The 24,605-nt window shown below is 33.1% G+C and overlaps 4 protein-coding genes across 4 annotated transcripts; 1 reads left to right on the plus strand and 3 right to left on the minus strand.

Moving 5' to 3' along the window:
* Positions 1 to 326: 326 nt before the first annotated feature.
* Positions 327 to 785, minus strand: LOC133682969 (uncharacterized). The gene has a single exon (XM_062106498.1). It carries the CDS (start codon positions 783 to 785, stop codon positions 327 to 329), a length of 459 nt encoding a protein of 152 aa, XP_061962482.1.
* Positions 786 to 6,490: 5,705 nt separating this feature from the next.
* LOC133682583 (uncharacterized) lies at positions 6,491 to 10,210 on the plus strand. Its single transcript, XM_062105982.1, has 9 exons — positions 6,491 to 6,621; positions 6,809 to 6,884; positions 7,253 to 7,418; positions 7,558 to 7,973; positions 8,303 to 8,476; positions 8,591 to 8,707; positions 8,963 to 9,142; positions 9,247 to 9,293; positions 9,677 to 10,210. Exons 2-9 carry the CDS (start codon positions 6,837 to 6,839, stop codon positions 9,948 to 9,950), a joined length of 1,422 nt encoding a protein of 473 aa, XP_061961966.1. The 5' UTR covers positions 6,491 to 6,621; positions 6,809 to 6,836; the 3' UTR covers positions 9,951 to 10,210.
* A 516-nt stretch (positions 10,211 to 10,726) lies between these two features.
* On the minus strand, positions 10,727 to 11,192 carry LOC133682584 (small polypeptide DEVIL 14-like). Its single transcript, XM_062105983.1, has one exon. The coding sequence runs from the start codon at positions 11,079 to 11,081 to the stop codon at positions 10,944 to 10,946; it is 138 nt and encodes a 45-aa protein (XP_061961967.1). The 5' UTR covers positions 11,082 to 11,192; the 3' UTR covers positions 10,727 to 10,943.
* A 5,453-nt stretch (positions 11,193 to 16,645) lies between these two features.
* LOC133682419 (probable glutathione peroxidase 4) lies at positions 16,646 to 19,825 on the minus strand. Its single transcript, XM_062105766.1, has 6 exons — positions 19,671 to 19,825; positions 19,491 to 19,567; positions 19,338 to 19,399; positions 19,108 to 19,226; positions 16,933 to 17,100; positions 16,646 to 16,849 (listed from the first exon to the last, which is right to left on the minus strand). Exons 1-6 carry the CDS (start codon positions 19,722 to 19,724, stop codon positions 16,817 to 16,819), a joined length of 513 nt encoding a protein of 170 aa, XP_061961750.1. The 5' UTR covers positions 19,725 to 19,825; the 3' UTR covers positions 16,646 to 16,816.
* Positions 19,826 to 24,605: the final 4,780 nt, after the last annotated feature.

Here is a 24,605-nt window from a genome sequence, read left to right on the forward strand (position 1 = left end):
TGTGCATGTAAAATTGAAATTCATTCTTTTTTCTGGTATTGAGAATGAGATTCGATGATTAAATGACCAGATAATTGCGTTGGAATACTGAGTTTATATGTAATCTCCTATTACAGTCATAATGACAGTACTATAACAGCTTATTAATGTACGCTAATTAGCAGACTAATGACCTTAAATTTCCTGGGCTATCGCTAAGAAATCAAGGGTTAATTAATTAAGGAGATGCAGCTTACTCTCTAACAGTTAATGAGTGAAGTTTATCGAACTTGTATTATTAGATTAGATGTAAATAACTGCTGTTGAGATGCCATGCTCCATTGGAGTTACAAATGCATGTCACAACTGTAAGTAACATTGCATGCCTCAGCAACAGAGACAGTGTACGTGTGTGTAGGCTTCGAGAGGAAAGGGGGCAGGCGATATAGCACATCGCAGACACACTCTTCATCTAATTCTTTCAACCATTTGCAGCAATTGTCTTCTGAAGATGATCCATTGTGACTGCCACCATGCCTTTGTCTATGCCTGTGTCTGCGCCGCCCATGACTGTGACCATGGCCATTCCCGTGCCCGTGCCCGTGCCCGTGCCCGTGCCCGTCATCGGAGGTAAGAGGGTGGCTTGGCAATGAGTAGCCTAGAATCACTGAACATGCATGGTTCACTAGAGAATACTGGGGCATGCAAAGTGAGCGTTGAGGTGGGTCTGGGACAGCCTTGGTCATGGGATCAAGTAAAAGAAACGCAGCAGAAAGCGCTATTGCGAGAATCTTGACTGTGCCCATCTGGGTTGCCTACTACAGAAAAGAACTGGTTTAAAGAATACCATAACAGTTTCTGCTCTTTTTATACTAGGTTTCCTCACGATCTTTCTGTTTCCTCAGGTTCGGTATGCCTGTGTGGATTGCAAAGGGAGCTGCTGCTTTTTAAGTTGATATGCATTGAAGAGTACATGGTCTGAGTTGTTATCGCGACTCATCTGCTTTGTGTGATTACGAGTTAGGTACAAGGCAGCCCTTGACAGAAAACAACTTATTTTTCCCTAAGAGCTAAAATAGTGATTTATAGAGAGAGTTACTACATAGGATAACTGCACAGCCAGTTGTCATTACTGGTCGGTCAGACAATTAACAATTGAGCAAACTTGTCCTTTTCAAACTCAACTGCTCGGCTATCTCCGGCCACCCCTCTTCTAAAGCTTGCTAAGCAGTATTTCACTCTAATGGTAGAAAGCTGTGCGACATGAAACAAAAACGGGGAAACAGGGCAACGGCAAGGGATGCCCCCCTGCCTTTTAACCATTTTACTTCAAAAACCATATCACAACCTACGAACTTAATCAACATAATTAGAGCATGTAATTGAATTCATTAAACCTAAAATCTGAATTCTAAACAGTTTTCCTCACTAAGAATTCTATTTCCATTAGCAATCCTACCATCATAATTGTGTGTGATTCAAGTATCTATCAAGGCTATTAAGGATAAGTTTCCAACAGTGACTACAACTCTTATAGTTCCGAGATTAGAACTCATAACTATTGCATTGAGATAAACCTTTACTTAATTTTTCATTAACAACTTGAGATCCATTTCAATCAATTAAGTCTCTAATGGTAGTAGATCCACTTTTCTCCTTTATTTGAGTTAGGGTATGTTTATGGATAGAAAGCTTGGGTTTTATATCCATTCTGGGTTGGTTAGGTGGGGCAATCCTTCCTTAAATCCCACTAGTATTAGGCCTCCAACTCCTACAGACTGCCTGCATATTTTATTCTTGTATTTTGACCAATCCATAAACTGCAACTAAATTTTAAAGACTCGACAATCTTAATTTCCTCTTTTAATCCTCCCAAAAAACAATTTAACCGATATGAATATGATGATAGTCCTCTCACCCTACTTGATAGAAGCTCTAACTGGGTTTCATACCCTTTCACTGTAGTGGTTTATTTTAGGCTAATAAGTGCTTCTATAGGATGATCATAAATAATCATTCTAAAATGTACTCGTGAGGCCTTCACAAATGGATCTCAGCTAGTAATGGCCCGTGTTTCTTCCATCTCTTAAAACCATGCAATTATCCTTCCCTCTATATGAAACTAGTCATGAATAACCTACGTTGGCCTTATAAACCCAACCTTCGGGATCCTCCCCATCAAACTTTAGAAAATCTATCTTCATGGGTCTTAATTGAATCTGGTTTTCTTCGCAAGGCTCCAGTACCTATCGATGATTCTCATTAATAGAAGTTATGAAGATATTAGAGTCCGTTAACAAACGCGGCCACGGTTGACTTTAACATAAACTGCAGGTATCAAATGTTTACTAATGCATAACCTTAATTTACTATTCACTGTGGGACCCTTTAAAATTAATTAAAACAGTAAGTTTGCATAAAGCAGCTCTATGCTGCTTTCCATAAACATGCGGACACAATAGAGAATGAACTTTATTATTCACGTGAATAATATAGGGTGACTTCACTGTTTACTTGAACAGTGTAGTCACTCTCCACTGTTCTGGTTATTATTCCGGCTCAAAGGTCCGATTCAAAATTAAATGTATTGAACCGGGTCCGATCCGGTAAAAAAAATTCAATTTTTATTTTATTTAATTGTGTTTTGTTCAAAAAAATTAGAAGGAGATCGCTTGATGACGTAGCATTTACAGAATTTGATCGCAATCCCAATTTTATTCTTGTCGGGTTCGATCCAGTTAAAAAAATTTTGTTTTTATTTTTATTTTTAATTCTGTTTTATTCAAAAAATTAGAAGGAGATCATTTGATTGCAATCCCAATTTTGTTCTTGATGATATTTTTACTTGATGTTGTTGCATGCTTAAGAAATTATGAAAAATATAGTCCTTGATGGATAGATTTCGTACGTGATGAAATTGCACGTAGTTTAATGGAATAATAAAAAATATTTGATATCAATATTATTTATTTCATGATGTAATAACAATAGTTAAATTTACAATATTTAAATTAAAAACCATCAATATTAATAAATATTTTTTTAAATTATTTTATAACCTCAATTTCAAAAGCATTTTTGACCAAACACATTAAATTATTTTTTGTTCAATCTCAATTTCAACCAAAGTTTTAACCAAACATCTATTTTTTCAAATCAACCTCAACTAAAAGTACTTTTTATAAAAATAATTTTTTTTCAAACCACAACAGCTACCACAATACCAAACATACTAGTTGTGACTCTACTAGCCTCTTTCCTCGAGCCCTAGTTGATTTATTTTCGCTGACATTTGTTGTAACTATAGAACTAAATCTTCTAATACTTGATTTTGAGTTTTTTGATGGTATTGTTGTTGCTTCAAACTAGTTACTGCTTTGATTAATTATATCATTCTTGTGCCTTCATCTATTATTCATCGGGCTCTGATACCAAGTTATAATGATTCTTATTAGAGCTTGTTTGATAGTGTGGTTGCGGTTGTTTTTCAAATAACTTTTCGTGTCAAAATGCATGTCAATGATTTTTTTTAAAAAAAAATCATTTTTGATATCAACACATCAAAATGATTTGAAAACATTAAAAACATATTAATTTAAAATTAATAAAAAAATAAAAAATTTTCAATTTTTTTCAAAAACGCTTTCTAACATAATTTGTTTGATAAGAAAATTAGGAATTTTATTGGTGATTGTACTTATAAGATGTAATTGAAAAGAATAATAATTTTTAATTTTTAATGAATTGAAAATACTAATTGACAAGAATCAATTAAAAAATAATTTTTTTTCAGATTTAAAATGGCTTGGGCCTTGAATTCTAAATTAATAGCTTCATGGCATTCAACATGTCTGTCTTATTTCCAAGAACTGTTATTTATAAGCAAAAATAAGAGTCAAAATTAGAGATAAATACATATTGAAATTTAAAAATGAACATGGACTTGATTAGATTAGTTGTTAATATGTTGTGTTGATTTCTTCATAAATATAGGTTATTTCTTAATGAATGTTCATAGTTCATGAATTACTCATAATAATATTTATTTTTAACATATAATTATTATATTAGTTGATGTTCTTGGATATTTTAAGGACTAAAAAAATTATTAATCAAATAAGAATTTAATATCAAATATTTTTCATTAACCAAACTCAAGCCTGAACTCATCAGGCTACAAGTCAATTGTTCAGTCCAGAAAGTAATTTTAGGTTTGAAATTTTTATTATTCAAAGGTTTTTTTTAGAATAATTTCTCATTTACCTTCATTTAGTTTTTAAAACATGTTATATTTTTATGTTAAAGCATGAAAAAACAAAAAATCCTAATGACATAGCAAATAACGAAATATAAAACTTAGAATTCCTCATGCTCTAAATTTTAGAGGCCCTAACACGACTTCCAATCAACCAACTCAGTAAATGACTTTTCTTTTTTAGGTGGGCCAATTAGCCTAAATTCAATTGGATATTTAGGCACCAAAATGGCCAAAAAATCATTAGGAAAACCAAATTCTCTTTCACTTGAACTAGTTTATTCACACTTGTCCTTAGCCCTCATCAGCAATTTACATAATTTCGAAACAATCCATCCCTTATTTTCCAAAGGAATCCTTCTCTTTTCTTCAAGAAAGTTCTTTATTGATGGCTAACATGAGCAAACCTACCTTTGAGTGGAGTTTGTATCGCTTATCTCTCTCAATAGTATGGTCTAGTTGAGGTCTTTACGCCACACAACTTTGAGGCTTGAAATGGGTTTGGAGTGGAGGTTGAATACTGGATTTATGATGGATTTTTTATGCAACAAGTGCTTGGTACCGGTTAGTATTACAAATGGAGTAGGTTTTGAAAAGCATATCTACAAAATGTCACCGTTCAAATCCAACTTGATTTTTTTTTAATTTTATCTTTTAATATTATATTGTTTTGAGAATTATACTTTATATATTTTTTTATTTCTTTTATGTTAGGTTTTATACTAGTTTCATGGAAATTTTTTTTTAATTTCAACCTTCAACAATAGATCTGCTAAGAGTGGAATTTTATATATATTTTTTTCAATTGCTTTCTATGAAATTATCTTGAGTTTATGAACCAGATTGGGGATTTAACAAGTTAACTTGGGTTTACTCGTGTCTTTTTGTTTTGCCTTTTCTAATTGATTTTTTTACCCTCCAACATTGCATTTATTAAAAATTAGGTTTCATATTTTTTTATGGGGTTATCCCTATCTCATAACACATGGTCATGGATTTGATAAGTTAACGAAAGTTGACTCGGTTTATTTTCTTTATTTTTCTTAATTGAATATTTTTAATTTATTTTTTTAATTTATTTTATTTAACTTTTTATAGTTGCCCGACGGTCTTATAATCATGGTCAAATATATAATAAATTAACTTAGGTAGATCCAATATATAAATATTATATATCTTAAAAACAAATATAATTCATTATACATTATATTTTCTTTATTATAAAACCATCCGACTCGCATGACAGTGCTTGAAAATAATCTAATAGGGCTAATTAAATTGTTTTGTAAAGCCAAGAGAACGCAGCTAAATCCCAGCAGCTCCCATGGAAAGCGAGAGCCCTTCATGTCTAAATCTGGTGACAGCTGACGGGCGAAGCTCCGTAGCCACACCACGCAAACCAAAAGCAATATCCGGATCCACGAAAATTCCACACACACACACATATATAGATATAAATAAATAAATAAATAAATATTAGTATGGTAAAGGCGGTTAAGTATTGTAGAGTGACTCCGTGTCAGAGACAGACTGGAATGCAATCGAACAAGCTGTAATAAATAAAGGTGCAATTACAAACCTCAGATTAGTCTCTAAATTATTCACCATTTCTCAACTAGGTCCCCTAACTATTAAACCTTCCAAATGAGTCAAAGAAGCATTTGATGTTCTCCAATTGAATCATCTCTTATATAATTGCTAGCATTTTCCGTCTAAATTACATATAATCATGCTCATTATAACACGAGAGGTTGTACTTTATATTATTATTTATTTAAAAATAATATATATATATATATATATATATATTAAACGTCAGATTTTTTTGTTAAATGGGGCCTGGGTAATTTCTCAAGTGGCCCTTAACTTAGACACCGTTTGGGAACGCGGCTGCGGCCGCGTTCCCAAAAAATTTGAAAATTTTTTGTTTTTTTTTTGCTAAAATTTAATATGGTTTGTACGTTTTAGATCGTTTTGATGTGCTGATGTCAAAAATGATTTTTAAAAAATAAAAAAAATCGTTGGCATGCATTTTGGCACGAAAAGTTATTTGAAAAGCACCCGCAACCACACTGCCAAACACGCTCTTAAGCCGGCTCCGCTTTAATCAAGAAACATAAGGTGCTTTTAAGGATCCAATTAAAACAACATAATATTTGGGTATTACATTGAGGATACTTTCATAGTAAGAGGACTAATTTGATCTTTTCTATTTAATTCGATAGTCAGGACTAATTCTCCCGATAAAAAAGCTAACATACAGTCAACAACAAATACCAAAAGCCATTCTATTTCTCTTCTCCTCTCTTCTCCCCTAAGTAAACCACACCACCTTAGCCTCTCCCTCTTTGTCTCTCTCTGTGTACCGTCCAGTTCGAAATCGCAAGGTCTGTGCTTTTGTTATAATCATGATTAAATTCAATTGAATTAACCGAATTTTGAGATTGTATTCTTTGTTGATTCTTTTTAACAAGGCGGAGGAACATTAGGGTTTCTATGTTTTATCATTTTGTTGTTAACGTTGGGTGTTTTACTTTGAATTAATATTTTTTCTTCTTTCTTTTTTACTCGCAGATTATTGCTGTTTAATAATAGTAATATTATGGGTTTCAATACAGTTTATAAATGCTTGATGGACGTGTTTCCTCAGGTATCTACACTATAACTCTCATCTCTTATTATTGCGGAGTGTAATTGCCCCATACCGTGTGGATTTTTTTTGTGATCGTGCGAAATGGTTGTGATTAAGGCTTTGTTTTTGTTGATGACTGTAATTTCTAACTGTTTTGAAGTTGTGTAATGTTTTAATCATAAATCGAAAATCCCATTTATGTCAAGCATCAAGAGTTTCACTTAAGTTTGATAATTGATTTTTTTTTCCTTTTTGGGTTAAGTCTCCAATATTTAATAATGCTCTGTCCATGTTAATTAGACGGGTGTCTATTTTTTACTCCTTTATTATTATTTTTATTGTTTCCGAGTGAGGCGTTGTTGGTTTAAATTCATTCACCTGCTCAGGTCGATGCACGAATTCTGAAGGCAGTTGCCATTGAACATTCAAAAGATGCCGATGTTGCTGCTGAAGTTGTTCTTTCAGAGGTTATTCCTTCACTTTCCAGGCATTCTGCAGCTCCGAGTCCTCCCTGTGAGGATACCAGCCCAAGTCTTCCATTAGATGGACAAAGTAATATTTGAGCCCCTCATATCCCTTTAACAAATATTTAACTATGTTTATCCAAATAAAATTGGTTCCTTTATTTTTCGGTACTTCTTTTTTCAATTCAATGATGAAATTGTGACTTATCGAACATCTTGATGTGCAGCCGAACAAGAGGAGGAAACTGGGCTGAGGCATCGGCAGGTTAGTTTGGTGAAAAGTGTGAGATCTTCTGAACCAGGATTGATAGCCGAAGAAGATGATGGGAAAACTGAGTTAACAAGTGTTGTCAATGATGGTGATTCAACCCATCAAGAAAATAGGCAGGATCAACCTGTAGTTGTACCTTCTGGTGAAAATGCTGACACCAATCAGTTGCAAGGGCATGTTGAAAGTGAGGAATTGATACTGCTGGGAGAGCCCCAACACCAAGAAGGCATTTCGCAGCCTGGGTCAAGTCAGACTCTGATACTAGTGTCAAATGATTTGCTGCTGGGAGTTAATGCTGAAAATATGAATTCCAAGCAATATAGACAAATTGAACTTCTTGAAGAGATTGTCGAAGCTGCTAAAGACAACAAGGTATTGTTGGCTTTGAATTTTTTTTCTTGGTTTTGAATCTCAAATTATTGACATTGGAACATATTTGTACAATATACGTCCACTAATCATGGAGATTATTTATTATTTCTTGTTGCCTTAGTTGTATTTAAAACAGTTCATTGTTTTATATTCTTATGCTCTTGTTTAATTTAGTTGATCAAATTCACTAAAAATATAGCTTTATAATTTACATAAAGTTTGAAGATTTTTCTTTATGCGGGTTGGAGATAGAGTGAGATTTGTATTTCTTTGACTGTACAGTTCCTAATCAATTTCATTGCACTCTTTTGTTTTTTAACTTGATACAGAAAACCTTGTTTTCGGCAATGGAGTCAGTTATGAACATGATGAAAGAGGTTGAACTTCAAGAAATATCTGCAGAACAAGCTAAAGAGGAGGCTGCTAGGGGAGGTTTGGACATTCTAGTCGAGGTGGAGAAACTCAAAGAGATGCTGGTACATGCAAAAGAGGCAAATGACATGGTAGGAAAATTGTAATACTTTATTTAATCACTGGTTGTGGATTATGCTCATTTAATTTTGAATGTGTTTTTCCTTTTTTTTTCCTTTTTTTTTAATGATTGTTTGCTTTTGTAGCATGCTGGAGAAGTTTATGGGGAGAAGGCAATCCTAGCTACTGAAGTGAGGGAGTTGCAGGCTCGTCTACTTAGCTTATCAGACGAAAGAGATAATGCTCTTGCTATTCTTGATGAGGTATTGTCCTTATAATTTAATGGTGTATTTTTTATTTAAATGTCTTTCACATAATGTATCCCCTTGAAATCTTGTCAAGGAAGTATTCTATTATAACTTCACCTTTTTCTTTCCCTCTGTGCCTACTTGTTGAATTGTAATTATTCTTCTTTCCATTATTTTATGAAGGCTCTTGGTTTACTAATGTATTTTAAGTGAGAGAATGCATCATCTGTAGTCCTTATTGTTGCTAACCTGAACAAAAATTATGTATAGATGCGCCAAACCCTTGAATCACGACTAGCTGCAGCAGAGGAGCTAAGGAAAACAGCTGAGTTAGAGAAGCTGGAAAAGGAGGAGACTGCACGAAATGCTCTTGCTGAGCAAGAAATCATAATGGAGAAAGTGGTGCAAGAGTCAAAAATTCTACAAAAGGAGGCAGAGGAGAATGCTAAGGTAGCAACGCATTGCCCACTATCACTCATAGTATTCTTAGGGTCTCTTGTCAAATTAAACAATAACTATTTGTTACTAATCCTTCTAATTTTGATATTTTGCAGCTGCAGGAGTTTCTTATGGACCGTGGTTGTGTTGTTGATACATTGCAGTAAGTCTTCCTCTGATTATTTTGATTAAGTTCTGCATTTTATATTTTGCTCTTTCCTGGTGACCTGAATTTACTGAATCTGTTTTCTTTTGCTGCTTATCTTTAAACTCAAGGTTTTCCATTAGTAATAGGTTTTTCGTTGGTAATAATGGTATCTCAAGGTTGCATATTTGTTGTAGTTTTTGCAAATCACCTCCTGTCATTTATCCTGCTACTGCTTTTTTCATTCATCATTTTGTCTGTCTTGCAAATTAATTTCTTTGTAGGACAAAATTAACTTTTCTGCTAATTCTTAGTTGATGCCTCGTGAGAACCATCATTTTTGAGGGATCTTGAAATGATTTAAGTGATGATAATATACTTTGTAAACCGCATTTTTGCAGAGGAGAAATATCTGTTATTTGTCAGGATGTGAGACTGCTGAAAGAGAGATTCGATGAGCGTGTACCATTGAGTAAATCTGTTTCTTCAAGCCAGACTAGTTGCATTTTAGCCTCGTCAGGTTCATCCATTAAAAGCATGGCATCCAATCTGGCCGCTGAAACAGGCGAGACATCTGAGCTTCCAAAAGAGCCAATTCCTGCTTGCTCAGTGGAAAGGGATTTCTCTAATGAGAAACAGCTTTTGGATGATGGATGGGATTTCGTGGAAGAGTGACCGAGAAACATAAAGGAGCCCTTGTACATAGTTGAATAAAGTCAACAGTTGCAGTTTATAGTTATTTTATATCAACATTGGTGATTATGATTTTAGACTGCTAGGTTATCTTATCATTCTCTCGCTTACAGCCAATGTTGATTTCTATACTATACAATCCATCTCGTTATGGTTGTAAGAATTTGAATATATTTTCAGAGCAACTCATATTTTCGGCGGTAGAAGCAACCATTAATCAAAGTTCAGGGAAGTTTCTAAGGGTTCCAGATTTGTTGAGAAGGAAATTAAGAGAGCATCATCGAAGCTAGAATTTAATTCATAGGCTAATTGATAAATTAGAAGCAACAAGTATGGCTTGATAATGATATATTCCTGCATTGTTCCCTCGAATAAAAAATAGGCAATTACATGGCTTGAGGGTTCATGCTGACCAAGACTATCGGGATCAATTGGTTTAGTGATTCTCTCAGTTTATGCTCCTGGTCTATTCTCAGCCATCGGGTGCTAGATTCGTTGTAGAAGGAATATATCGACCTCTAATTCAATTTACAGAAACCCACTGAACATAGAGAAACTCCAGTTGACGCAGGATAATAGGATCCCACCTTCGAACAACCTTACAAGGTTCCAGGAAGTGGATGATGTCGGAAATAGATTTAAACTAGAATGAGTTCATAAGTCAACTCAATAGTCTTTTGTTTCTTTCTTTCACACATTTGTACACCAAGACATATCCGGATTCTAACCTCTGTGTATTGTTAACAAAAAATAAAAAATAAAAACAGAAGAAGAACTACGTTAACTATTTGGACTCTGTATAAACTCTACATGACTGAGAACCCACAATTTCCAGCCCTTAACTTGGCCGTAGCAAAGTTACTGCTTAGTAATTGAGGATCAAACCCCAACCCAACAACACTGGACACTGATTGAGCCTCCATTGCCTGATGCAAGCTCGCCCATCCATTCATCCATCAAAGATTTAGCAGAACTCTAGTCATGCCAACATAGAAGCATCACGGTGCATCTCCAAATTATGTAAAGCCGTGTTCTTTGCTCTCTGATTTGCTTTGAACACCTCTGCCACGACCTTAGCTTCATGCTTCTCATTGACAATGCACCTGCTGCCATCTTAGAGCTTAATTAGGCAAGGAAGTGTAATTGCTGAAGGTAAGTAAAGCGAGCACTTGGATTTTGGTTTCTTGTGCAGTACAAGTGGTGGTTTGAACTTGAAGGGCTCTCATGGATCTTTAGGCCTTATATAGAGAGATTTGGAATGGAAGATAGGTGAGTGACAAATATGTGGTGATAGACGAATGTTGGACTGCGTTCAGGGCAATGGGCCAGGTGTTGCTGTTGATGTAAATATGACACAGAATAATTACTACCTTGTCTCCTTTGCCCAAAACAGTCTGGTATGGACTTGTCTTCGACTTGGAAAGAGTTTGCGACAGTAATAAATGTTGATTTTTAAAATATTTTTTATTTGAAATTTATTAAAATATTTTTTTATTTTTAAAATTTTATTTTTAATATTAACACATAACACATTAATAAGATACAGAAATATATCAAAAAATAATTTTTTTATTTTTATTTTTTTAATATTAATTTGTTTGATAATTAATCTTCATTGATTTATTTAATTTATTTTCAATAAAATTACTTAAATATCACAAATAAATTATAAATTTTGCATACTAATCTGAATAAATTTGAATTATTTGTTTTATCTTTTTCAAATTTTTTTACTCTCATTATATTTTTTTTATACTATTAAAATTATAAAAAATTATTAAATTTAATTAAATCAAATCAAATCAATCAATCAACCGAACTGAGTTTGAAAATACTTGCATTGCCTTATCATTATCCAGTGAATAATTGTTACTCTGCATCCGAAAAACTAAGAACAGTGCATGGGAAATACACTTTAATTTCTAGATTTTTCTTTTTAAAAACTTTAATCCTTATAGTTTTATATTTTTATATTTCAGTCTTCAAATTTTATTTTCATTTTGTTCCGGTCCATAGGTTGTAAGAGATGACAAAGAAAGTTAGGACCATAAAAAAGCTAATCTTTATATTAATTGGGCTATTTTGGAGAGAGAATTGTAGTTTTTCCTTTCAAAAATGCTAGAAAAATTAGACCCGGATTCATAAATATATTTTTATTTGATTTGATTTTTTTATTTTCAGGGTGATTTGAGGATGTTTAAAGATTAAAATAAAATTATTAAAGTTTTTAAAATGTATTTTTGAGTTTTTAGATAAAAATAATTTTTTATAATTCTACAAACCCGAATCCGAGTCCGAGTCATTGAAATTAATAAAATATATATTATAAATTATCTTATAAATAATACTCAAATTGTTTATTCTTTTATTTTGTCCTATAATCACATAAGAATAATCGAGATATTATTTTTTATTTATTAGTTGAAAGTTGTTTTACAAATCATGATATATTTTTATGCAAAGAACCAAGCTTTTGGTTAAAAAAAAAAGGATGCATATTTTGTCAAAATAAAAGATTGAAAAAATAGTGTTTTGTCTAAAAAAATCTGTTTTTTCTTTCAAATTTAAATTATCTGAATACTAAAAAAATTCTATTTTAATTGCTTTAAGTTTATATTGAAAAAACCATGATGTTGTTGGAAAAAAAATCATGGCTGTGTCAAATTAAAAAAATAAAAATTTAACTAAATAAAAATATTTTTTACTCCAGGTATTTATTTTAATAGTAAAAAAATTAAATAAAATAGGTTTTGAAAACAGATCTGCGGCGTTGCGTGACCAGAAAAAAAAAAAAAAAAAAAAAAAAAAAAAAAAAAAAAAACTTGTAAAAACTACACCTCCTGTTCTATTTAGTTTGTGCATTACCAAAATTAATATTCTCGTCAATAAGATCCTTAATAATTAACCTAAAGTTTTGAATTGTTTCGGCAAGCAAATCATTATCTCCTGCACTAAAAAGAACTAGGGTAAAAACCCTAGCTCTTTCTCTGTGTTCATGTAAATAGCAAATAAGTTTTTTGTAAAAAAAAATTTATTTTTTTTTGGATTGAATCCATATTTTTTTCAAGTTTTTTCTTTAATTTTTAATTTATTTTGAATTAGTCTTCATAATTTTTCAGATTGTATCCTATAAAATTATCATAATCTCAAATAAATATCTCAACATTTAGTTGATGCTTAATTTTATAAGCGTTATTATATCATTAAGTAAAAAATATTTTTTTTTAAATAAAATTGTTGTTCATAATCCAGATTGCGGGTTTAATGGGTTAATCCGCGAAATCCAAGTCAATCTAATATATCATCGTCTTAATATTAAAAAAATATCATCTTGAGAAAAAATTAAAATAGAACCACACTTTTTACCAATTATCTAATTATTTTTTAAACTACCAAGTCAAATAGGTTACATCGAAAAATACTTTCACGTGGGTTGATTTTAAACCTAAAATAAGCAAAGCGTTGGGTCGAGAGGTTATAAAATTGACCCACTGGATTGAGCCCCATCTTTTTTCTTTTTTCTTTTAATTTTATCATTTTTTTTTTCAACAAAACCTTTTTTGCCTTTTCTTTTAAATTTTATCATTTAATATTTAATTAATTTTAAATAAATTTTTATAATTTATTTCTGTAAAGAATCTCAAACAAATATCCCATAACACATTGCACGGCAAATTCATATTTCAACTAGGCCATGTTTTCATATTTGTTGATTGATTTTGATTACGGAGCATATATATATATATATATATATATATATATATATATATATGGTTTCCACAAATCAATTATCATTCGGAGAAATCCAACATCAATAGGAAAGACGGTAATTGACATTTTCTGGATTATGTTTTTTTAACCTAACTTAGGCTCGGTCTGGAAATGAAGCATTATTAGTATTTTTTTTAGTAAATGTATGTAATTGTTAGTAAATAATTGAAACTAATTAGTGATTAAATTAGACTTTTTTTTTGTTATCTAATTAAATTCTTGCAATCAACTGAGTATGTTTAATTTTGTGTGTCTCAAAATTAGATTCTTGAAAAAGTAAAGAAATTATTTAATTTTTATAGATAAAAAAAAATCGTCATTAGAGAAATAAAATTTAATAAAGAAATCATATAAATAAAGTTGTCTTTTTTATATATAGCTATGAATCCTATAAATTGAAAGTATATATTATGAAATTACGAACACTATCCAGAAATTTGATGACTTGACATAAACCACTATGTTTAAGAAAACACTATAATTAATCTCCTTTTTAATTATATCCAAAATGTCCTTGTTGATTTTAAAATCACCCCTTTAATGTACAAATGATAATTTTGAATTTTTTTTTTTAAATGTTTGTAATTTAAGGATATCTCAAAGAATTATACTTAACCTATAAATCATAGATTTAAGAAAGGTAATTGAATCTTGAACAACATAAAGTTTCCTCGACAATAAATTAACCAACAATTAAGTAATTATTTTTCCACCTAAACTAGCTAGCACCCACAAGTAGAACCTAAAATCAAATTTATTACCTTTCTTAAGTTATATTATTATTATAACTATCTAGTAGGTACCCAATAATAAAAGATTAGGATCAAGAAGTTTGTTTTTTTTATGGTTTCAAGTTTGAGTCATGTGGTTGTTAATATAATAATCAATAGAGGTTTATATAGTCATTAACTTTAGGACTCGTAAATTTATTCTGGACATTCATGTTAATAAAAAAAAAATCAATTTATTACCCCATGGATGAAGCATGCCGGATGCCTGGACATGGTTTTTAATGAAGTAAATAAATCGAATCGAATCAAGGATTCTTCTCCCTCCCATTCTTAGCAATTATTATTATTAATCCCGTAATATTCATCATGTCAAATATACTGAAAAGGATAAAAGGATAACCACAATCGAATGTCTAGCTGCTCCAATAATATTAATACTCGAGTGATTAATTTGTTTTTTAAAATATTTTTTATTTAAAAATATAGATAAAAAAATTATTTTTAAGATAAATATATTAAAATTATTTTAATATATACAAACAAAGTTTATGACTATTTAACAAGTTAATGAATACAAATAACCATTGAAATATCTATCAAAGGGACCAACAGTACCCTCACTACACTCCACAATCACGTGCACCATGTCTAGCTAACTTAAAACCCATGCACCTAGTCCTCCTCAATCCGACATGCCGGGCACTTATCATTGCCGGCCGTGAGAAATCAGTTCAAACCTCGAAGTCAATTATAACGTGCCTCTTGTTCTATTTCTTTGCTTTATCTTCATGGGGGCACAGAGGGGGTGTTACTTCGGTGTCCAGAAATAACCTTTCATAGACCTTATGGTAACAGTCATAACTCCGATGGGGCCAACCTGTTCGGAGTTTGTGAATCGAGACGGTGACAAGTGTTCTGTTGGGTCATCCTTTCTGGGATCTGACCAAACTAGGCCAGTGTCCACGTTCTAAAGCTTGTCCTTATTCCTCATGTTGTGATAAGGTTAGGCGAATATAGGGAAGGAGCAACCTTATCTCATCGAAGATGAAAGCGAAGGGATAAGGCGAAGGCCTGCCTAGTGACACGAATTATGTGGCAAAGTTCTTGCTATGTAGCTACAAACTAGTTTTATGGAAGTTGACAGTCAATGATCATTCTTCCTCTGGACGGAATGATGCAAAACCAGACAATTAATGGAATGGTAATGGCCGGAGTTGAGGGTGCTTTTTTTCTCTTACCCTTCTGAATCAGAAAATCTCAACTCTTCACCCGTGCGTTGTTGTATCCGCCTGGAAATGTCCATCGGGAAACTAACCCACCGGTTTCATATTCCTTTCACCTATATGATAGAAAAGCCAGGGCGATTAAGAGGGAAATATACACGTGGGAAGTCGCAACAACTTATTGCTGGCAACAAAGTGTTTGAACTACCTACGTCCTGTGGCTAGCGGCTAGCTACACATGCTGCATCTAACTCGATAAAAATCCAACCTGTCGGGTGGATTTTTATTGTGTCATGCCACTTGAATGGAAATTCATGATTGCCCATCTCATGATTCTTGATTGTATTGCCAATCTCTACCTACTTGATTGTATTACAGAAATCCAACCTGGAGTTATTTTTAAGCACATTTAAAAAAATATAGTAAAGTACCACACCGAAGAGAATATTAAAAAATATAACATAGTTTAACGAGTCGTAATTGTTATCTATAATACATGAGTAGAAAATATCATATACAACTTTTATTTTATAGTTATCATGGAGATGGCCTTTAACACTATTACATTTGAATAAAATAGCAAATTCAGTAGCTAACAATGCCCAGCAACACCTGATAAACAGTAATATATTAGAAGCTCAAATTGATGCTACGTTGCACACCAAAATCTGCAGATCCCATGGTCACCTAACCATAAAGCCCAGTCTCTCGCGTATAAAAATACGAGCTCAAGGCCATTTGACAGTCAAGATGATTTCTTTTGCAAGTAAACTAACATCTGGAAGTTTAAACCGCCATTTAACGAGCAAACACTACACAATCCATTTTGTGATCCGTGGAGAAAGTAGGTGCTAAAATTGTGTGAACTACATTAGTAATCATTTGTGATAGACTGCCTGATTCTGTAATCCAAGTTCTTTACATGCGAGCAACCTTTTTGATGAAACACAGATAGCAAATATTTTTCTATTTATTCCAAAATATAGACATGAGAACAACCAAGCAAGCAAGGGCCAGTTTCTCACAAAATAAAAAAAAATAAAAGTTTTAATTATAGTTTATATGTTTAAGTAACCATGGCTTGATTGATATACATGCTATTTTTTAATCTCTCTCTCGCAAGTCACATCTCTCCCAGTGCTTTCTTGATATCAGCCTGTTCACAAAAAACAAGGCAAAACTGAGTGTGAATTTTATGAATAACATATTTGCTAGAGAGAGAGGGAGGGAGGGAGGGACCTCAATGGCCATAGGAGCAGTGATTGTGCTATAGCGACCAAGGACATGCCCGTCCTTGTCAACCAAGAACTTGGTAAAATTCCACTTTATCCTATTTCCCAGAAATCCAGGTTTACTTGCCTTGAGGAACTTGTATACAGGTGCAGCATTTGGTCCATTAACACGAACCTAGATGCAGCAGAGAGTTGAGAATCTAGTATTAAATAAGCACGTTCCAAAGAGCAAAATCAACTACTTCTAACTGAAGATCCATAGTTGGTAAGCTGTATAATTTATGGTCACATGAAAAGCTCAGTTAAGTATCTCTCACAAATATGATGATTGACAAGCAATCACTTAAACATCAGGTTTAAAATCTTATTAAATCAGAAATGGACTTCTTGAATGCCAACACAATCCATGAATTCTACTTCAACTAGCACATTAATTTTCCTTTTTGAATTTGTCGTCTTTTACTGCATCCTACTCATTCTAGCAATTCTAGATAACTGTAAATTGCTACTATACCCAACACAATCCATGAATTCTACTTCAACTAGCATATTCATTTTCCTTTTTGAATTTGTCGTCTTTTACTGCATCCTACACATTCTAGCGATTCTAGATAACTGTAAATTGCTACTATACTAACCCTTGTAACTTCTGATATTGAAAAAGATTAACAGCCTATACAATAAAAACATGCTCCTGATTTCTTAACATGACCCTAGTACAAATCTTGAATTCAACTAACTTCAGGAGAAAAAAAAATCTAATTACTGATTAAACATCTATGTATGTCTACTTTTAAGTGTCAAAACAAGTATTTCCCAATATTTTCAGTTCCACTTTTTGTCACTTGATGGAGTATTGTAGACCACATATCTTTGCGCCTCTCAAAGAACCAAAAAATGACAAGGACGTAAGTGCAGCAGTTCAGCTTTAAACCCCTTCCATTACCAGCCCATTTTTCTCAAATGTTAAACAAATGCAGGCAGAAGTTCCGTGATCAATCTAATTTGCAACCTATACACTGTAAAAGGTTTCCATGTCCCAATAAATGCCAACCAAAGGCCATCCAATTCAGTGCATGAGATGAAGTCGGGAATTCAGAAATACCCCTATTGAAAATATCATTAAAAATAAAAATAAAATGCTTGTTTCTTGGGTGCATCAGCTCTCAGCTATCCAATCAAACATATGGCCACTTGCCTCCCACAGAACCTCTCAAGGGTGCTTCCCAACAAGGAAGTAGCAGAATTGACCAATTCACTTCCAAATCAATATCTCTTCATCATTGGCCACTGGCCAGCCCCATTTCTAATGCATTTAGACTCTAGGCTCACATTCAATCTGCTAATAATGGGACAGCCGTTTCCACATCAAACAATACCATGTGCCCCTGCAGTCTAGAGTCGTCAGCGTCTCCTTATGAAATACAGTGATTCCTAAGTCTTTCATAAAGGCCTTAGTGGTAGAGAAAGTTAAAGACCTTCTACCTCTGTAGTGGTATGAAAAAGTAGTGTTTGCTAAGCTTGACTCTGATCTATATGGAATTCATAGATCTTCATTAACTCTCAATAGATAGCTAAACCAGCTACAATCAACCGCATAAACAGTAATTTCTAGGAAGCGAAATAACTTAACCTAAGAGAGAATGCATTGGTAAAAAAGAGTTATAACAATCTTTTACAGAAATGAATGAACTTCTAGCATCATCTTATAACCAGATAGAAGATAATCACAGGCACTTGAGATCAACTTTGAAGGCAGCATTAACTACCTACGTTGATCAACAAGTAGCACCATAATGAAAAAGACTAGCTAAAAATTTGGAGAATATAGTGCCAAATGTTCCACTCTGGTCCCTCTGGTCTAATGTCAACCCATGCATTTAAATAGCCAATGAACCTACGGCACCACTGTTGTCGGAGAAATAACGATTAGCCATGTTGGCCACAACAAATCTTCTTTTGGGGATAAATAGGAAAATTAAATATAAAAAAAGGGCTCCATTTAGGCCTGTTAGAAATTAAACTGGGTGGATTGTAACTGCAACAATGCGCTTAACACAAGGACATGGCAACTGCATGGAGCGAAATGGACATTTGGCAAACTAGAAGGAGTGAAATGTCGAGAACAACTATGGAGGAGATAACATCCTACTGCAATAACAAGTCCAAGTCCATTCATTACCTTGTGGAAAATTGGATAGTCAGCCTTGTACATAGTACAAGCAAAGTTTTGAGCATCCTCGCTTGTCCCAGGCTCTTGATTCAAAAACTGGTTACATGGAAACGCCAAGATTTCCAAACCTGACAGCATCACAAGACATCAAATCATTTTATTTTATTTTTCATCACAGCAGCTTTCTCCACACGAAAAAAAATCTGGGTGAAAACATAGCATTAATTAGAAACACAAACCTTTGTCCTTGTAATTTTTATAAAGATCAGTCAACTGGGTGTAATTTGAATCTGTAAATCCACTGTTCCAAACAACAACAAGAAATCAATAATGAAGTTTCGAGTAATTCCATTCCCTAGAAGACGAAGAACAAAAAAGAAACAAAAACAAACCATTTAGAGGCGACGTTAACCACAAGAAGAACCTTCCCTTTATAGATACCAAGGTTCACGTCCTGACCTCTGCTATCCTGAAAGTAATTCACATCAAAATTTATTATTATTTTTTTAAAAGAAACCCATGAATCAACAAGCAAGCAATCAATCTATAAACATAATATTTTATTTTATTACCTTGACAGTGAATTCATGGATTGATTTCTCTGGTACCGATGGAGAAGACCCCATTCCTCTTCACACACTCTCTCTCTCTCTCTGCCTCCGATGTTTATGTTTTGTTTGCAATTTTCTTCTTCTCTTTTTATCACACTACAAATAAATAAATAATGGAATTTATTATGGTCCAGAGTGGATTAAATAAATTATAGCAAATTTGTCTTTTTTTAGTTTATTATTTTTAATAAATATGTAAGTAATTTGGAATTTTGAACGGCCATAAGGAGAGTAAGCGCAAGAGCTGGATTGACATGAAAAAAAAATGCAGTAGTTTTTTTTTAAAAAAATATTAAATTAATATATTTTAGTATTTTTTAATAATTTTGATATGTTAATCTCAAAAATAAAACATATTTATTTTAATGTATTTTTAAGTGAAGAACACTTTTAAAAAACATCATGCATTAAAATATCAAATATACATGAAGTTCAAATGTGAGGACTGAAGTGACTTACGGTTATATTTTAAGATTTTTTATTCTACTAGTTAGAGTATGTTGAATTTGTTCTTACAACATTGTTGAACATTGTTGAACATGGTGACCCATTTAAACTTGTTAGGTTAATATGGTGACCCAATAACTTGTTCTCTACAACAGGTCAAGTTTCAAAGTAAACTGCGTAGGAGTTAATTCAGTATGACCTAGCCAACATAGTAGGTACACCCGCGACTTGATTAATTGAACCAACACCAAGTTTGTTTTTATTTATATATATAAAAAAACAACGTTAATTTGATTTATTTATTTTTAAATATTGGAACAACGATGTTTTGGATCAATAATGGTCAAATCATGTTAACCTACCCAACCCGTGACTTAAATCATGGTCCTGATCGGGTTTAATAACCTTGCTTTTTAGAATCTATTTTTTATTTAATTAAAAGATTATAAAAATAGATATTTACATGCAAGACAACAAATAAAATTATTAAATAGAAATGTATTTAATTAATTTATCTCTCTAGAATATTATTGCACTTCCTTTCTCTAAAAAAAATATTTATTTAAGCATATGAGAGTCCCCAAATATATAAATATAGACCTTTTATAGGTACTAGATGCTAATCACATTGGCCTACTAGAAACCGGGCATAAGCTACAAGCCATTTTAGCTAGGGAGAATGAATTAGATTATTAAAATCAAGAAATTAACTGATTACTTAACATATAAGCCCTGCTCCTAAGCCATTTGGATTTTTTAAAACATCGTCAATTGGCGTCGTTTAAGAGAATTATCAAAAAGCCATCAACTATTCTTTCAGAACTGGTTTTTTACATCCTTAATCACTATCAATGATAGACGATCATGAAAAGCCTAAGATGGAACATATCACGGAACTCCCTACAGCTATTAGCATAATTACTATATTTGAACATCAACAACTTTTCAATTAGGTTTGACTCCTTAGTAAGCACCAATATATCAACTAAAAGAAGCTCCATAGGGCTATAAAATCACTCAACTAGAAGAATGATGTGCATTCTTATGATTCTATTGATGGTACCAATGAAGTTCCTTTAGTAGTAAAGACTATTTTAGTGATCAAGAATGTTCCAAATCAATTTAGAAAGCTTGATATAATGTGAATATTAGAAGTGCACTATTTGTGATGGAATCACAAGGCTAAGCAACACTTTTATTGATCGTAAAGTCAGAACATGATTTTCTCTATTGACTCGGTCTTCTTAGTGTGATTTTTATAACTCACCTTAATAGGGATTACATGATAACCCTAGGGCAATAACTCAAACTCACCAAGGATGAGATTGACTCGATCTCCCTAGTATGACTGCACAACTTACCTTATTAGGGATCAACTTGTTCTTCTCGTGTGATTGCACAACTCACCAAAGATGGGATTGACTTGGTCTCTATAGTATGATTGCACAACTCACATTGACAAGGATTGACATGATATCCCTAAGGCAATAGCCCCAAGCTATCCAAAGAATTTGACTTGATATCCTTAGTGCAATAACATCGATCTCCATGAAAAGCCTAGAGGCATCTCATCAAGTCGTTAGGGATTCATCCAAACAAGAATATACCTACAACCTCTTATTTCCTCTTGGTTCCAAATAGGAAGCCAAACCTACTAAATCCTATTAAGGTTATCCAATGTTTAAAGTTCAATTCAAGTTCAAAGAATAATACTTGCCAAAACATTAAATTTTAAATATTTTATCAATTGTTGAACTTACAAAGACTTTTAAAAAAAATTCTAAATAGAGGCAATGGACCATGCATGGAATTTTCACTATGGATGTTAGACCCATATAGAATCCACAAGTCAACATAGAAATAAAATATAAAGATGTAGTTTATAAAATAATAAGCATTATATAAAGACAAACCCCACATGATTGGGATTGTTTACGTGACTGTGGGGAGATTGAGAGCAATGGCTTAGACATTTAGGTCAGGCTTCTTAACAAGATATTCCCCGTGTTAAGCAGTTGCAGCCCTAGTAAGGAATACATTAGCGAAGTTTGGAATGAGGAATGGATGGAAAGTAGCATTAAAGTCCACCTTCATTTCTCGTGATTAATTAAAGAAGAACATGTTGGACATGGCAAGGGAGATTTTATCCCCAACAGTCTAGGACAAAGCTACAGGCCTTCTAAAAATTCATGGAACTCCTCAGGAGAATTCCTTAAAGCCTCTAGTCACACTTGAGAGCTCTGGACTTCTTCTCTGATAGCAAGGAGCTTAGCCCTCAACCCATCTTGAATGGCCTTCATTATAAACCACCTAGAATTATTTTTGGTGGAGACCAACTGAAGGACAACACCTTGAAAACTCTCTTTTAAAGTGTCATAGACCACCTTGAGGCTCTTCAATTCATTCTCCATAACTTTCTCTTCCCTTAGTCATTGGAGGGCAGTCTAGTATGCTCTATGTTTAGCAATGACCTCCCTTACATGGTTTCTCTTAGCCATCCAAAACCTCTTAATATGAGCACACATCGTGAAAAACTGTCAAAGATAAAATTGTTAAGAACAATGGTCTTAAAACTAAACCAAATTCAAATGAGGAAGTTCCTTACACTAAAAGCCATTTTTTTCCTGTAAGGGCTAGATAATGGTTGTAACGTTCATCAAACTTCATCAAATTGTCTAAAGGAATAGTGAGAACCCTCTTCAACTACCTCACAACTTTGAGGTCAAACCTTCCACTAATAGTAGCATTCATGGTTTGCCTTTCCTTCTTGATTAGGGTGGGGAAACTAAAAGGAGCTTGACCAAGAACAAGGCCAACAAAAACATTCTCAAATCTTTGTTTATAGTCCTCAGGAACTTTCTAGGTAGATGGTCGAGCAGTTGTTGCCTTTATAGCCATGATTACAAGTGGAGATAGAGAAATTGTGTATATAAGCCTTTATAGATAAGAATGAAATACCAGCCTTCATAGGAGTGAAGGCCTTTTTTCTCTTAAAGCAAGCAACAATGTCGATAATTACTTTAAGAAGAGTCAGATCAACTTGACTCCATCTTTTTTTCTACAAGAGTTCTAGACCCCTCCATTGTTTTTTTAGGAACGGTTTCCTAAAAAGCAGAGAGTTCATATATAATGATGGGGCCATCCTTTATCTCTTCTCCAGTATTGCCTCCACTTAAATTAAAAGATGAAGACCACTTTCTTGAACTTTCCTCTACAAACTTTGTCAAAGTTTCTCCTTCCCTTGCAACTGTTAATCCAACATAAAAAGAAAGCCAGTAATGATCTTAGATGCATAACAAACAAGGGATAAGAAAGTTGCATACTTTGCAACAGGCTCAGTAATGCCCTTTGTCTATCTTATTGATGCCATGCTCGGTTAAAGCCGATGCCAAAACAGCACATGTTTTTTCATCATCCGAGCTTAGATGAGGCCTATTGTTCATATCAAGAGGAGGTATCCTCTAATAATAGGAACAACCTCATATTTGTTACATTTTATCTTTGAGGCTGACTGACCTAGTATTTCTTATTATCAGCCACCTCCCTTTTTATTTCTTAACACGTAAAGACTTGCCATGTAAGGTTCCTTTTATGGATTTTGTGGATCTATTAACAAGGTAAAGAACCAACGCGCATCATTGCCATTATCAGTGTCGGCAACCAAATTGTAACAAATCTTAAAGACATTAACTGTAGGCTCGATTTTGACAAACCTAAGAAAATTATCAAAGGCAAATAAGGTTATCCACCTATTAAGGAGCAGCTGACCTAGATTCAACTTATAATATCTGAAAAATTCTCTCACAAATCCTTTGAGTTAGAAAGAATACCAAATCGCATACATGCATAAAAAGGCTATAATTTCAAATTGACCATGGGTAAAACCCAAGGTCGATTAGCTTATATGCCCAACCCTAGTAAGCATTTGAGTTATGTATTCTCCTGGTTTTTTACCATTAATGAACATCATGTCCTCTATACCTAATGTGCTGGACACAGTATCCTTAAAGGTATGAGGCAATATTTCTTTCCCCTAAGGTTCCCTAGTAATAATAGGACAAGAACTTCTCTGACAAGGAGAACTACTTTCTCCTTGTTAGAGGTGATTGGTGGGGTTCCTCTTAGTTCTTAGGCCTAGTATAATGAACCACTTTCCCCTACTACTTCCTTCAATTTCAGGTTGGAACTTGAATACCTCACTTGAGGTTGTGGTAGTATTTATATCCCTAGGATTAGATTTGATTCTTTTAGACCTATTTTACTATTAAAAGAAAAAGAATAAGAAGAAATAATATTTTGGTAGGAAATACCTATAAAGATATTTTCTTCTCAGATTATGGCAAAACTAGCTTAGAGATTCTTTTTAACAAAACTATTTTATAAAAGCTACAAAGTAAAAAACAGAGAAAAGATGAAAGCAATAATGAATAGGGTTATTAATAGAAAAAT

This window comes from Populus nigra, chromosome 2, assembly GCF_951802175.1.
Source record: "Populus nigra chromosome 2, ddPopNigr1.1, whole genome shotgun sequence".
In the NCBI taxonomy this organism is placed as follows: Eukaryota; Viridiplantae; Streptophyta; class Magnoliopsida; order Malpighiales; family Salicaceae; genus Populus; species Populus nigra.